Source organism: Poecilia mexicana, unplaced genomic scaffold (genome assembly GCF_051168715.1).
Source record: "Poecilia mexicana isolate PSO_F unplaced genomic scaffold, ASM5116871v1 scaffold_4, whole genome shotgun sequence".
Classification (NCBI taxonomy): domain Eukaryota; kingdom Metazoa; phylum Chordata; class Actinopteri; order Cyprinodontiformes; family Poeciliidae; genus Poecilia; species Poecilia mexicana.
The window spans coordinates 27,345,643-27,362,508 of record NW_028263373.1 but is presented as its reverse complement, the minus strand read 5'-3'; the positions used below and the strand labels follow the sequence as shown (position 1 = coordinate 27,362,508).

General features: G+C 40.7%; 1 protein-coding gene across 3 annotated transcripts in view; it reads right to left on the bottom strand.

The window, feature by feature from the left end:
* lpp (LIM domain containing preferred translocation partner in lipoma) overlaps positions 1-16,866 on the bottom strand; it is a 181,159-nt gene that overhangs the window by 38,824 nt on the left and 125,469 nt on the right. For all 3 annotated transcript variants that reach the window (XM_014974477.2, XM_014974437.2, XM_014974442.2), the window contains one exon: positions 8,451-8,547. In XM_014974477.2, coding sequence (XP_014829963.2) covers positions 8,451-8,547 — 97 coding nt within the window. The remainder of the gene's footprint in view (positions 1-8,450; positions 8,548-16,866) is intronic.

The following is a 16,866-nucleotide window of genomic DNA, read 5'->3' as shown; positions in this document are numbered from 1 at the left end:
TGAAAGGGGGTGACACAAAGGTTTTCACTCTGACACACATCCCACTCGTTATGACATGTAGAGGCACATCTAAGAGCAAACTCCTGAGAGACTGCTGAGGGCGACCTCAGTAAAATGCAAATGAGCTCCACCGGAGCGCCGTCGACGCCGCACAAAGCTGTCTAAACCGGAGGGTCTATTAATACATTAAGTCGTGATGTTTCTGTTGTGTTCGGGAGAACCGGGGAGAGCGGGAAACTCAACTTTCTGTGACCCAGTTACCTCGGCGCGGATACGTTCCGACTCCTCTGGCCCGTGGTGTTACCGGAGTCTCCGCCGCCAATCGTGTCTCTTCCAAGATTCCTCATGAACTTTTCATGCCGGGCGTCTAATAAATTATGAGGCCTCCTCCAGCTGACGAGAGGAAGGGCTGCCTTTTCTTTTCCCTTTTCTCACTCTTATCAAAAAAAGACAAAAAAACAAAGGAAACATGAAGAAAAGGGCTCTTTTCCCGACAGTTCTGAGTCCACGACGCGGATCTTTCCACTAATTTCTAATGACTTTCTCTCTCCACGACCTGACAGTAACACTTACTCCGACGGCTCGACGGAAAAAAAAATCCCACTGGAAAATCTCCCTCTGTATAAATATTGATTGGGTATAAAAAAAATGTCACACTTATGTTAATTCTCCTCTATACAGTACAACACCCAGGAATCAGGGAATCACATGCAGGAATTCCCAAAACGTTACATGGGTGTAAAAGAAGAAGTAGTGATATTCTGCAGCAGAAGACTGCATAAGTATCATGATCACTAATTGTGAATAATGCAGAGCATCTGATCCGTTCAATTATTCAGCTTTACGTCCCGGTTTTTGGTTGACAGAAACGTAGCGACGACAAAATATTGTAAGTTCCCTCCGATGCACGAATGCCAAGGCATCTGAGTAGCTGTGTCTTATTAGATTTCCACAAACACAGTACACCTACGCGCAACCTAAGTGGATTAAATATGACGGATGATGACATTTGGAGAAAAGGCTCTTTCAGATTACTCAAATCTAATCTGGAACTCTAAATCAGGACTAATCAGTTGCTTTTCAAAGAAGCTTCAATCATTGGGGGACGGGGAAGAGTAGAGGGGGGAATTTTCTGGCTTGCAAACCGGGTTTCTCACAAGAAAAGACGTTCTCCTATAGTGCACCATCTTTTATCCCAACTCCCCCCACCACCACCACTCCTCCACCTCCTGCTTCTCACAGCTCTACCAGACTTTAGGAGAACGACAGATTTCTGCACTCTCTTTTTTTAAAAAGGAGAACTCTTCAAAGACTTGTCCGGTGTAATTGCCGGACGGCGCCGCAGAACCGCGTCCTGTGGAACTCGGGAAGCTCGGACGAATCTGATGAAAAGTTTCCTGGTGACATCACAGAGCCCGGAGCATAACGCTAATTCGGTCGAATTAACCCCCTCTGGACTGATGGGAACCCGCGAAACGGCCGCTCCGGATCGGAGTTCATCAAAGACGCTCAGTGACGGGGATAAGGCCGCTGCAGAACGGAGACGTCGATCCGGTCACGCGTTGAGAGATCGCAGCCACCGCTTTGATTAATCTCACTAATTACTAGCCTCAGGGTGTCAACAGCTACACGCGGCAGAAAGAGCCGCGGCTTGCGTGCCACTGGATTCTTTGTAATTACAAAAAAAGAGTCTCCTGCTCTGGGACTCGCATTCCTCCCCACAGCCCTGGTCGTACAGTAGGAGCCGGGCCGGGCCGGAGCTCATTTTTCCATAACGGGGGTGACTCTGTGTACATTATTCAGCGGGGGAGGAGACGCAGAGCAGTGTGCCTCTGCGCTTGAACTCTCTGCTAATGAGTCCCAGCAGTCACCTCAGTCGTGGGCTTTTTGCCCTCCTCTCTTCCCGTCTCTCAGCTCACTCAGCTGTTGCCTTGTCTAACCACAACATGGTCCCCTCCATCCCCCCGTCCCTCTCCGCTCCTCTACTCAGGCGACAGTCAGCCTCTGTCAGCTGGAAGTGAACACGCAGCCGCCGCTAACTTGCTCCGGCTACCTCGCGTCACTTGTGACCCGTTTTTCAAACTTCCATGTTTGCTCTTTCGCCTGCCGGCCTTCATTTTCCACTGTATAGACCTTTGCCGAGGTAGATGAGATCGGTGGATGAGGATCGGTTTCACATGTGTATCGGCCGATCGCAGATCTCCCAAAATTCAGGAAATTGGGGCCAATTTATCGGTGCACCTTTTATTTTATTTTATTTCCCCTGCATCAGGACTTTATAGAAACGCTTTCTGTTGCAATTACTTAGTAATAACAATGAAGCAAAAACACAAAAGCACAACTAGAGACTGAAAGGATTTTTGTCCGTTCTTATTTCAAGATTGCCACAGATTGTCAGTTGGATTTAAATCTCGACTTTGACTAGGCCAGGGGGTCTGCAACCTTTGACTTGAAGGAGCCATTTTTTGTCTTCGGTCCGTCTTAGTAAGGCTCACTTAGAGCAGCAAATGTTACATCACCTTTTGAAAAAAGAGCTTAAAATTTCTGATAAAATATCTGCTAAAATAAACGTTATTAAAGAAGTGACATTTTTTATTTTTTAGAATAAAGTAAACATTAACATTTGCTGAAAAAGGAAAATAATACATTTTCTTTGCGTAGGGTGGAGCATTATGTGAAAAAAGAAGCTAATTTTCAAACTCGAAAAAAGCAGATGAAATGAATGTTACTGGTACTTTTAGTAACGACATGAAAATTCAATACAGCTATTCCGTAAAGAACTGTTAAAACTTGCGTGTATTATTACTAATAAAGCCGTATTTAAAAATATTAGCTGAGCCGTTGTGGAAGATCCAAAGAGCTACTTGCATTCCCTGAGCCACCGGTTGCAGACCCTTGGACTAGGCCATTCAAATACATGAACATGCATCTATTTAAGCTTAAGAGCTGATGGAACTTTGTTCAGGCCTCAGATCTTTAGAGTTGTTCATAAATGATACATACACTCAATGAATTTCTTCTTTTCAATTTTCCATAAAGGCATCATATGTGTAATCCATAAGATTTTTATTTGTCACTATGTCAGTAGAACATAACAGAATTTCAGTGGTGAAATAAGGCGGCCAATGTCGCGATAAATTTCTCAAGATGATGAATTGCCCTAGAAATTATTGCATTAATTGATAAAATTGTTGTTTTGATACCATTTTCAAATAATATAAAAATAACGGCATTATAATTTAAGTTCGTCCAACAAACAGAAAATCCTCACTTCAACTTTAAAACATTTTAAATATCTAAAATAAAATTCAACAACCAAAAACAAGAAAAGAGAAAAGGAAATAAAAAACACCCACAAAAGAAACCATAATTAAAAAAAAAAAAGGACTATGGAGTCTTTAAACAAAATTTCCCTTCAAGAATGGAAATTATGGCTCTAATTTTAATTCATGAATTGATTAATTGCTTTTTGTGCCACGCGTTCCCTCCACCATGCTTCACAGTGCAGACTGTGTACCTCAGGGTCATGTGTGGTTGCTTTTTTTCCCCACAGGAAGTTTTGCATAAAGGAAAAGCAGTTAAAATTTTGGATAACTAAACGGTTGTGCATAAGGCTGCATGACAGTCATAAACATGACAAAACACTTAATATGAGTACAGCTATGAATGTATTATAACTGTTGTCATGAAGTGTCATTTGCTAAATAACACCACTTTTAATGCAAAGTTGCATTAAATGTTGGATTACAAGTGTCAACTTTGCATTATTTGGCAAGTGGTGACATTTTAATTGTATTCCATTAAAAGTGTCATTATTTACTGAATGACACTTCATGACAACAGTCATGAGCATTCATGCAGACTCCTTCATGTTCATGACTCATGTTATGTCATGTCAGTCTTAAGCACACGCCTCCAAATAAAGTGTTCCCAATTTTTCTGTTTGCTGCGTCTCCTACATGGCTTGTCGGCAAACCGAAAACTTTTTTTCTTTTCGCACGTCTTTTCTGATCAGAGGGACTAATAGCCGCCCTCATCCCACCTGTCGCTCCAGACCGAGCCCGCATCTCGTCCGCACTCACCCACATCTCGTTTCAGCCAGGAGATCCATTTGACCCAATGTCTAATGTGAACCAATTAAGGTCTTTACATGCGCGCGCGCTCCGCGACGTGGAGCCGAATCTCTCTTAATACCGGTTAAATACACGTCCCTGTTGCTATAATACACCTACACACACTACTGCGGTGTGCGCCGTGTGATTATGAGGCGATATAAAGCCTTCTGCAGAACCTGACTGAATGAGCTATCTAATGGGCATGGGAACTAATTCCAGGGCAAAGGGGATTAAAGGCTAAAGCAAGAGGGAGCAGCGCGGGGCTGGCGCTCTCTGGCAGCTCAGAGTGCAGAGGGCGGAAAAACAGAGATGATGTATAAACGCACAGAATCCTTGCCTCCTGAATCCTATTTTGCAGAATAGCATTAAAACTGGCATCTTGTTTAATCCTGACAGTTCTATATTTTCAGACGGGGTGAGGGTGGAAGGGGGGGAGAATTAAATATTTAATGATTCAGCCAAGAGGAGAGAAAAAAAGGAAAATATTCTAAAGGAAAATCCAAATAAGCCTCGGAATTTGCTGAAAATCTAGATTTTTAATTTTTTTTTTTTGTCACTGATTACATCTAATGTCTGTGAAATAATTGATAAAAGCTGTCTTGGCAGTTTACAGAGTCTACAGTTGAAGCCAGAAGTTTACATACACTGAATAAAAAGACAGATGGATTGTTTTTCTCACTGCCTGAAGTCAAATCAGACCAAACCTCTCATATTTTTTTTAGGTCAATTAGAACAAAATTAGTTCTACTTGCTAAATATGACAATAGTGAGAGAATGAATATGTCAGAGATTTATTCATGAATGTCTTCAGAATCAGAAGTTCACATTGGTTTCCTCTGTGTTTGGTAGCGTCGTCTTTGAACTGAATGACTGGAGTCAAACCTTTTGGGTTTCCTCCCAGAAGCTTCTCATGACAGTTTGCTGGAGTTTCGGTCCTGACAGAGCCGGTGACTGCCTCACTCACACACACACTAACACACACATGCATTTTCAGATCTACCCACAACTTCTCCATAAAACAGAGTGGGGATTTGTGATGACAAAACCAAAACATTGACTTTGTCCTTAAGTCATTTTGACAGTATGCTGAGGGTTACTGTCCATTTGGAAGACCAATCTGGACCTGAATCTGGAGCTTCTACTTCCTGGTTGATGTCTTCAGACGATGCTTCAATATTTCTACATCATGTTCTTTCCACATGACTGGTGAACTATTTTATGAAGTGCAACAGTTCCTCAAAATGATGCTGCCACTTCTTGTTAGGTACAAGCATCACAGTTTTTCCTCCAAAAAAAACCTGCTTGGTCATTACGACCAAGCAGTTCCACTTTAGTTTCAATAAACCACGGGACATGTCTCCAAAAATGAAGGTCTTTGTCTCAATGTGCATTTGGTAAAGGTAATCTGTCTTTTTATGCTTCTTTTGGAGTGATGGCTTCTTCCTCCCTGAGCGGCCAATCAGGACAGTTTAACTGTGGATGATGACTCTGTTTCCAGCTTCAGCCAGTATCTTCACAAGGTCTTTTGTTTTTTTTTCTGGGACACCGACACAGAACCCGTCTTGTACTGGAGCAGTATAATTGTTGGACTTATAATAAGATATTTTCATGATATCATAAGTGAAATAATCTGCCAGTGGAATTGGCACTTTTTCATCAATCTTAAGGAATTACTGACTTAAAAGCTCCAATTTCTTCTTGAAAAGTTACTTGTAAGTTAGTTTTGTCTGTTTTCAAGTGTACCAACATGTGTGCACTAGAAACTGGACCACAAACACTTGATCAGACTTTGTGTTTTTTCAATGAAGACATTTTCCTGGTTACAGAGACACTTTCTAAAAATGGCTCCTGGTGATGCCAAGCTAAACTATTAGGTCTAATCTGGAAAACCATCCTGTGATTCTGATAACCCACTAGCCCACATGCTCACGGCTCACAGGCTCACTCTGGAAGGAGTGTGTCTGTTTTTATTCCAGCTCCACTAAATGTCACAGTGAAAAACACACAGTGTGCGGCCGTTGCACTATTATTTACATAATTACACCAATGAAATGTGTTTAAATAGCTTTCTGTTTTCTCTACAAAGCTCTCATCAGCAGTCATTACGCATGCATCAGGTGTTCATTCAGACAGCGTTTCTTCGAGCACCTCTGACAGCCGCTATTACGAGGACACTGTTGTCATGCCAGCGGCACTTTGAGCCAAGGATACGAGTCCAGAAATAGCTGAACCTGCTGTTCGGCTCTGTTCAAAACACAATTACAGGAAGCGACTCTTTAAATTGTGCCACAGTCCAACATGGAGGGCATGAATCACCACGGTAAGCGACTCCCAGCAGGAAGAAAACTTCAGATTAGCTTATGTGCAGTCCATTTTTTTTTAAATATAATTTTTAGATTAGAGGTCATGGAGCTGGACCGTACGGATTCTCTGTCTTCTACTTCCTCTTAATTCGAAATGCTGGAGGAAAAGGAAGCAGGGTTTTAATCTGGAGGTAATGTTGGCCAAAGCATGATAAAAAAAAAATCTACCTCAAATCAGTCAAAAAGAAAAAAAAAAAGGTAAACGATTCTCGTCAGGAAGATATAATTGCATCATTCTTATACAGAAATGCCAAACTATAGAATCTGGACATAATTAATTACAGTTTTGATACTATATTTATGCTTAGTGCTGCAGCTAATGATTATTTTAGTAATCAGTTATTCTGTCAGTTATTTTCATGATGAATTGGATGAAAAAATGGCACATTCTGCACATTTTTACGTTTAACCACTTAAGCCCTTTTTTGTACATAAAAAATACACTAAAAATGCAAATATACAAATAATTCAGTTTCCTTTTTTAAATAACTAAATAAGTATTTTTGTTGCCTAAAATGCTACGACACAGCAATTGTTCAGTGTACGCTTGACAACATGTGAAAGGCTCAGAAAAGCCTGTCACCACAGGCAACAAATCAATTAATTGCATGATAAATTAAAATGTGCTCAATAATTTCCATTTGGACAATCAGAGAAATACTCCAGTTTAATATTGTTGAAATATTTGACATGTAGAACTAAATTTTTTTCTACAAAAATAAATAATTAGCTTTGAAAAGCAATTTTGGCAACAGAGACTTGATAATTATTGTTTTGTTTGTTTATTTTGGATATTTAAAATGTCTTACAGTTCCAGTAATAAAAGTTCTTTAAAGAATAAAGTTATTTGATCTTTGACAAAGGTGGACTTGCATTAGGAAGCCATTATTATTATTATTATTATTATTATTATTATTATTATTATTATATTGAAAATGGTTTCAAAATGACCACATAATCATTTACTGCAATATATTCTGGGACAATTTATCGCACAGAAAATTTTGTTATAACAGACTTAGGCTCAGCTCTTTCTGCTAAGCTTAACATGAATATGAATATTATGAATACAGTGTATGCATAATCTGTTGATTTTTGGATTAGCAAGTTAATAACTGAACAGCAAAAGTGCTTCAGAGTTTGTTTGTTTTTTTAGAGAATTTAAACCAGGTGAAACAGATTTTCAGGTGAAGTTTATTTATTTATTCATTTTTATCTTTAATGCAGAATGTGCGTATTTCTTTGTACAGTTTAATTACTGCTCTGACTGCGTGGCTCTTTCAGCAAATTGCCTTTTTTGAGTGTGTAGACTCAGAGTTAATTAATTGAACACTAAGTTAGCAAGCTAGTAATCAATTAATCGTTACTAATCCGATTAATTGTTTCGGTGAGCTTCAGAAGTGGTCATTCCTTCACAAACGCTCCGTTTCTCCGCTGCGGTTCAAACCTTTTCTTTCTCAACTGGAGCAAATATTTTCAGGGGAATTTAGAGTAAAAGCTTTGAGCCCATTTTTATTTTATAAACAGAACAGTAACAAGGTGAGGTGGTTACATCAACAGAGGGAAAAAAAGCTCAGTTTATGAAAACATTTTACTTCTTCAAGTTTCCATCTTTTCCATAATTGGACAATTGCACCGAAGAAACAACCTGCACTGGGGTGCTAAAAGCACTGATGTGAATAAGAAAAGGTCAAAACCCTGATGTTCCTCCAGTTTTACTTGGAAAGACACAAAAAGAAAAAAAAAAAGAGATAATGGTTGGTTATAATCCTTTCACAATGATGTGCCTAAAGATTGAAATGCAACTTTTCTGTTTGAAAAGTTAAAAACACAAGATAATCTGGGATTTATGACAAACTATTTGGGGGTTGCAAAAAAATAAAAATAAGAAGCTGGGGGTTGGAAGAGTTTTCTTCTGTGGGAGATCATTAAAACAGGAAGACAAAGACCAGATAAACTGCAGACGTCTTACCGAAATATTCGTCGGACGGAGGGTTGTCCATGTCGAACAGCATCTTTTTGGTCAGGCGCGCTAGTTCGTCCTCTGGGTGCGAGGCGGGAGCGCCGCCCTGGAAAATAAACAGAACAAAACAAAACAAAACAAAAAAAACACAAAACGTCGGGGTTAAAAGCTGAACGAGAGAAGAAAACTGAAGCACAGTCTCGAGAGCCAAACAAAACACACAGAGTAATTAACATGCAGTGTATGCCTTTGCCTTCTGGGATATCTGACCCTGGTTGAGGGCCCAGACCAGAAGGTTTGCTTTTGAACCAAAACCCCCCCAAAAAAACAAACAGTGACCCCCCGACTGAATCTGAAGGAAGAGGTAAATATTATCAGAAAGCTGCTTTCAAGCTGGGAGCGTTTGGGGAGGCAGGTCAGGTGAGGGGTATTTAGATGAGATCTGAAATGGATTCTAGATTCGGTGACATAACCCTCTGAAGTCGTCTCTTTCCTATAAGCCCGCCCGCCTCCTTATCGCGCCGTCTCTGACATCTGTCCTCTGTGTGTTCTGCTTCGGGGCTGACGTGTCGCCTTTGACATTTTCTGCCAATCATCCTTTAAAGCTTGAAGAGGAAAAAATAAATACATTTAAAAAAGCTTGTTCTGCTGCAGCTCCAGGCCTGGGCTCCATCCCTCGTCTCAGGTGCCTGTTTGTCCTTTTTCGGGGATCCTCCAGGGGCGATGCGTTGGATTCTCTCTGTTTTGTTGAGCGGAGAGGCTTCTTTTTTTTGTCTTCAGATAACGGCCACACGTCGATGGCCTTCCTAGATCTTTGCAGCGGATTTGATTTTCAATAACCCAGAAATCTGTGCCGACCTTTGAGCGGCTCCTAATTGCGACACCTGGGAGAGGTCGCCGTGGTTTCCGTCTCTTTAATTCACGCTTTCATGCAGCAGACGCACAAATCTGCATCTTCAATAAAAGATGCGAATACAAAATACTTGTGGAGGCAGAATGTATGGGTAATTATCCTGCAGTTATCGAATGTGTATTATTTGACTGTTTACCTCTAACCTTTAGGTACTTAGCCTGCGTATAATGAGGGATCCAAAATCCACCCTGGGAAATTCATTACACTTTATCTATTGATATTTATGTTTTTCAGCAAAATGTCAACAATGATTATAAAAAGCTTTTGTGTTTTCTATCTAAAGGGCAGACAGGTGTTCACGGTACAAAGCAGAGTATTCAATAGTGTAGATTGTCCAAATAGGAGGACGCTGGAATAAAATCCATGGAGATCAATGAAGTGAATTTCACTCCTTCAAAATTACTGATGTCAAAGCAAAATTTTGTTTCGCCTGTTGTGACAGTAGCTGATGGGAACAATGACGTGATAGGGCTAACGTAGATCAGGTTTTAAAAAAAGCAAGAGTAAATGTCTGATAAAAAACTTAAAAATTTTGAGATTACTTTGACATTTTCTAGAAAAAACTTTGTTACAAAAATAGAAAATTTAACAACTTTCGAAACTCAGAAATTTCTGTTTTTTTCTAGAAAATTTCTCAGATTATTCTCAAAATGTGGGTTTCTACTAGCAAATATTCAACTTTTCAAAGTCAGAAATTTCACATTATCTTCTAGAAAATTTATATTTTTAAGCTCAAAAGCAGTTTTTTTTCCCCAGCAAATTTTAAACTTTTCAAACTCAGAAAAATCTAAGCTTCTTCAAGACTATAAAAAGTTGTGAGTGTTTTCGTAACAAATTTTCAACTTTTGGAGCTCAGAAATGTATTTGTTTTTTCCAGTTAATTTTTTTGTCAGAAATGTACTCCTAATATGCTGTCGTAGGTTTGAGGTTTGAGGCCTTGTCCACTCTAGGACAAAACTCCTGCCGAGAGATTAACGCCACCCCAGTCAAACAGTCTGAAAAGCTCAGTCTGTAACGCAACCATACTGATTGGATATCCAGAGGTTGTTACACTTCGTGGCTTAGCGCCACAACAACAGCACACAGGAGAACTGAGTAGCAGAACTGAGGGCACAAGTGCATCATTCAGGGGATATGCTGTACTTTTTATTCAAGTTGCTATGCCCTTCAGTGGCCGCAAGGGGAAAAGGAGCTGCAGTTTCTGCAACCCAAATGGGTAAATGTTAAATTACAACAGTTGACCACTGTGTCTGGGACTGGACAAACTTCACAGTTTCACAATGAAGCAACATTTTATTAGGACTGAAATAATTAATCGGATTAATTGTGATTAATCAATCTTTTGAAATAATCGTCAATTAATTCAGTAATCGATTAATCATTAACTACAGTATGAAGACTCACAAATGGCCATTTGCTGAAAGAATACCTTCAGAGCAGTAATTATATCAGAACTGTACGAAAAATACATTTATATTTTACACTTAGGAATGCAAAGTGCAAAAAAAGGGAAAAAACATTTGTATATAAATATGTTTTACCCAGAACTCCTAAAGTGACATAGTCTTTGCTTCACTTTGTTCAGATTCTGTAATTGTATTTTCTTTTTTTAATCTCCAATTAAATACCTTTTGCTACACAGTGTGGATGTTAAAAAAAAAAGCAGGGAGGACTGAGCTTTTAACACGTCGATGTTGGAAGGATTTTTCAGCTGCAAACGATAAAGCGTTCACTAAATGAATGCTACATTGCGGCATTTAGGCAATAAAATATTTATTTTCTTATTTAAAAGAGGAAGTGATTTGCTTATTTACACCTTAAAATGTATTTCTAATATTATATTAAACGGTTAAATAAAAAATGGGAAGAATATGCAATTATTTTATGTGATTAATCAATTAATCGCATTCATCAATGAAATAATCAGTTGCAATTAGGACTGAACCATTTCACCAACTAACAGCTTTGCTGAATTATATGTTCTGTCTGAAGTCTCCTGCCGTTTACTGGCATACTACGACAGAAAACAACACATTTCCATTTGGTCAAAAATCAACATCCGTTTTCCATTTCTAACCATTATGATCCACTTAAAGCACGTCTCTCTGATGCGCTGTACCCAAACAATCGAAAAAGTCTTTTTTTTGTTGTTGTTTTTTTGCTAAGGCGTGCGTGAGTTTTCCCTGCAAGCCGTGGGAGGGTTCGCCTGCCACGTGCGGCGCGCCATCACGCTGCAGCTCCAGGGGGCACACAGAGGTGAGAGAGAAAAGGCTCTGCTTGGCAGCTGAGCAGAACTTAAGACCAAATGAACATGAGATGCGCTAGACGTCTTTGAGAAATACTCATGAATTAAAAAAAAAACAAACCCTTTGCCGATGATATGTATGAACGATGTGAGGATGTGGTGAATTATTGAGATGATGAAAGAAGATGTAGACTCAATGTTCCATATGGAAGGCAAAGGAATATTTTGTTTAGATGGACAGACAGATTTAGAGCGTTATTTGTTACAGTGGTTTGGATTTAGGCCTGAAATTAGCACATTTTTGTTTAGTGTCATTACAATTTTTATTTATAGATGCTCAAAAATAAATAACTACTCAGGTTCACGCACACGTTTCTGCTTACGTCAAGGGTCATAATGTTTTGCTGGAACTCTTACAATGTGTCACATCATATTTATACCGGGGGGAAACAGAAAGTCACGGCGTACTTGAACCAAGTTCCTAGAAACTCTGGTTACATTAAAGCTAAATGTAGATAGTAAAATATTTCAGCTACTTTAAAGGCATAGTTTGGTCACCAATGACTGTGCCACTGGTGATTTTGTTAAAAACACTAATATTTTAAGAGAATAAATGCACACAAATTCTTAATTTGCATTTAGCAATTATATTTTCAGAATGATTAACAATCCACTGTCATTAATTAGTTTTTACACTTAAATATCTTTTAACATCTCAGCTGTGGCCTGTAACTCATAGAGGCTTGGTTTCATAAGACTTGAGTCACAGAAAAGTTAAGTCACGAGTTAAAGTCAGAAATGTTTTGTTTTTTCGCTGACAAATCAACTACTTCTGAAGAACTAAACTAACTAAGCTAAAACTTTTCCAATTTACCGTAGAAGCTACCTGGTCCTCATATGTAGAGATTAATATCAAGGATCAGGAGGGCTTCACTGAGCATGCCCAGTATTGCTTTCTAGACCCAAACAACAGTGGAGCCATTTTGATGTACATCAAACGTGCTTTACTTCAAACGAAAGCTGAACTCAATGCCAGAGAATAAAGGATAAATACTGTCAATTGATTTAGTCATTTCAAGGTTGTCTCCACCTACTGGTACGGCCTAGGCATTACAGGATTCTGACAGTGCTAGCAGAGTTAGCTAGCACTAGTGTTTATGCTAGTGGTAGCTTGCGCTAGTGCTAACTTGTGCTAGTGCTAGCTACTGCTTTTCTAACTTACATTAGCAGCTAGCTATGCTGCAGAGTTACCACTACCTTGTGCATAAACAGGAACTACACATTTTAGAGTTCCTGATTTATCTGTTAGAGTTTAGATCAGCCCTAAGAAAATCCAACCCGGACCGGCCCAAGCCAGCACTGTGTGTGAGCCCAACCCGAACATCAAGAAAATAACTCTGGCTCGAACCTGGCCGAGTTCGGGCCATAAATCTAACCCTAACCCTACCCTAACCTCTAACCCTCTAATCTGTGTTAGCACCAAAAAGTGTTTTTTTTTTTTATTTTACCTAATTCATCTTTTGGCAAAAAAGGTGATTATTTTGGTTAGTTGACGTTATATTTCAGTCCTCTATCATCAGTGGAAAAACTTCTGGAAATCCAAATTTGGCTCCAAAGTGATTTGAGCATCAAATGCAGACATAATATTCTGCAATCTGACTCACTGTATGTGAAGAACCTGAATAATACAGAGGTATTCCAATTCACAGATTAGGCCATCTATCTGTACTTTATATCCAGAGGGAGTGAGAACCGTTGAGCTCTGCTTACTGCCCACCATGGATCTGGGAGTGTAAACTTTGACACATGACTGCTGCTTGGCCCGGCTTAGGATGCGGCCCCGCTGATAAAGGAAGCTCAGACAGTAGGCCTCATTAGCTGTGAGGGATCAACATGTCGGACGGAGGAGCGTGTCTGCCCTGCAGGAGCACTTTCTTTCTAGAAAGCAGTTGGGCCGGGATTCCTTGGCACCCCGCGTCCCGCTCAGCCGTTATTAGCCCGGATCGCATGATGGGAGGATTAGTGGGAGATGAAAGAGGAGCTCTCCTCAGTGCTCCAGTATTTTTTTGTTGTCACCTTTAAATGTCGCAGCTTTTCTTAGAAACTGCTCACTGACCAAAAGGTGCCACGCGCCGGAAATAGACACAACTACAAGCCGCACAAAGGAGAAACGCGGTAAATCTCTTTTCGAGTTCCCTTCACCTCGCAGAAGGTCTGAGGCTGTCAACCCGTGCTGTTAATTTAAGACAGTCAAGTAGACAGTTGAACACGGTTAATCTTCGCTCCACATCAAAAGCGGGTTGGAGAGCGAACGAAATGCACCCATTACCAGAAACAGACTCTTGACTTTAAGCTTCATTTATATCTTATCCGGCTCTCCGCCGCCCCGCAGCAACGCTCTGCCAGAGAGTTTAAAGCACCTTGTTAGGGAGTCTTTTGTGACAGCATGGAATAATTTTTCACTTGAATAAGAGAAAGAAATTGCTTCCCTGCGTGCTTTATGATTGCTTCACGGCTCCTGTTCGGCTTTTCAGAGACAACAATGGGAGCTGTAAAGCAGCTGTGCGTGCGGCGGGCGCGAGTTTTTTTTTCCAGCTATGTCTGGCTCAGTTCGGTAAATTGTTTTGCCTGCGCCCTCAGGACACTCGGGTCCCGGTTTCATTGAAGTTGGGGCTTAAATTTAGCGGTGACTGGGTTAACAGCTGCACCTGTTGTCTTCTCTTATGTACAACGAGTTTGAAGAGGCAGAAGGGGGGCAGAAGGGGTTCAGGTCATCCGCTGTCTGCTTTCTTTCATCAGCAGTGATCCTCCTTGAAAGACATCCTGACGGGCTGCAGAACGCCCTCAGTCGGACCAAGGCTTCAGAGGTTTGTAAATGCCAAAAAACACAACAATAAGACGTGAAAGCGGCCGCTGCTCGATGCGTAACGACAGACTCTGGGAGCTGGTCGCTGCCCGGCTGCCGAGTCTATGAATAAAGCCGTGAGGAGCGCTCAATGTGTAATTGGCATTGTGTCAGGAGTGATTAAGTGAGTGGTGGAGTGGAAGTGGGTGGGAAGAAAGCTGGAGGGAGAGAGGTGGCGGAGGGAGGGCTTTGCTCGTGAGATGTTCTCACCTGATGCCCTGACTGTTCTGCCAGGATCCAAACCTCAGGCCTCTGTTTTCCCACCGAAGTGACAGAGACAACTGCTCACAGGGCATCGGAGGTGCAACGGAGGAGGGCAACGCAACGAGAAGCTGACCCTGTTTTACATCTCACTGCCCCTCCGCCCCAACGGTGCGGATCGAGAGGGACGTGAAGATCTGGACTGTCACCACGATGCAACTCACGGGTCGCTCTCCGCTCCACTTCAACCCAAAGGAAGTGGGGCTGAAGACAGGAGGAGACTGGTCGAGAACAGAAGTTACTGCTGTAGAAAGATTCGACCTGTAGCATTTGGAGTTCATGTCTAAAAGTGTTTCATAATCAATAGCCTGAATTACTGTACCAACAATTTGGTACAGCAATACCCTGCAGGTTTGGCAGCGTATTGCCAAACCTGCAATAAATCAAGATAATGACTCAGGAAGGGGCAATATCATGTAAAATTGACTTTTTTTTTTAGCTTTACATCATGTTATAATTTTGTTCCCTCATCTAAAAGTGTTGCTTTGATTCTTTCCAGCATGTTTGAGAAATCCTTTCATCTCCCTTGGCAACCATTCAGCTGTGCAAAATGACTGGGTGAACCCAGCGTCGCAACCTTGGAGCTGCAGTTTCCAAACTTCCAAACGTCCGCCTCGCAGAGCAGGAGTCACCCAAGGCGCCCACACTCGGCTCCTTCAAACTAGCCAGCAGCAGTTAGCAAACTTCTGGTGGAACTGTGCATCTGCAGAGCTCATTATTCAGCTACTTCTCAGTGCAACACTGGTAAAAACACTAAAGGATTAATAGTTAATGTTGTGATGACTTCCTGAAGGCGGAGTGTCAGAAAGAACAGGAGCTTCTTAAAGAGAAAAAAGCCCAATTTTAAGGTGTTAAATTACAAAGTCAAATTTATTTTATGTCATATTTGATAAATACAATTGAAGGTAACATTGTTACTTCATTGTGCTATAAATTGATTGCATGTGGCAGGAAAACACATAATATTGCCCCTTGATCTTGTTCTATGTGCCCTTTTTAACTCTGAGCACCTGCCCCTCCAAATGTCTCTGCACGGCCCCTGCCTATTTAGTTTCTGTATTTGATGATGATTCAGAACCTCTCTGATCCACATCCAGAACTAAACTTGCTGCCTGTCTCCCATTAAAACACCGGCTGTGATGGGAGACTGAGAGAAGTGATAGTTATAACTTGTCAAGATGTAACACGGGCCACTAGAGACAAAAGGAACTTTGATTGATCCCGACTATGATTCTTCTTCTACCTTTAGTTGAAAACAGCACTCTGTGTCTACAGCAATATCCTTTGTTTGGAGTTTTGATCCTGAATTTTCTGACTCAACCTTGCTGCAATCCCCCTGCCCCCCAAAGCGTCTCTTTTTAGGCTACAATGAAAGAGAATTGGTAGTTTAAGAGCCAAAAAGACAATTTTACCTTTTCACACACAATAGTTTTTTTTGTAAAAACTGCCATTTATTTAAAAGGGAGGTTTCTTTACGTGAAGTCATCACTTTGGGAAGTAGTAGGTTTGAGCAAGAGGTTCGGGCCACTAACATCAACACTTGTATGCAGGGGGTCAGAGCAGGCGGACATGGGGACATTCTGCCATGTGCTAGGTGACTGGAGTATGACTCAGTTGTACATAATAAACTATAGGTCTGGACAGTCCGGACAAGTGTTTTAGTAAGTGATGACTCACTATGTAATCATGCGACATGAGAAAAACATAATGTCTCAAGGAAGTCAATGGGATAACCAGCAGCTATTAATTTTCTTCAATCAAGGTCAGCAACGTCCAGACCCTGAACAGAACATCTATTGTGCAATAGCACAATGTGTCAATGTGTGCTCCTGTGAGGTGAGCAGATGACAGAAACACGTCGGCCATTATGACATAAGCAGTCACCTTGACTTTGGCAGTCACTAGAAGCAATAAAGCCGTCCATGTTCAGTTCACTGGGAGTCTGTAAATAATATAAAGGCACAAATCCTTAATTCTCACAAATGTATTTAAATGATCACAATCATGACCATTACTAACTTATATGAGACCTTTAAATGTGGGTATTCTCCTTTTTTTTACATGGCAACAAAACCATTTTGGAGTCATTAAAAGATACTGA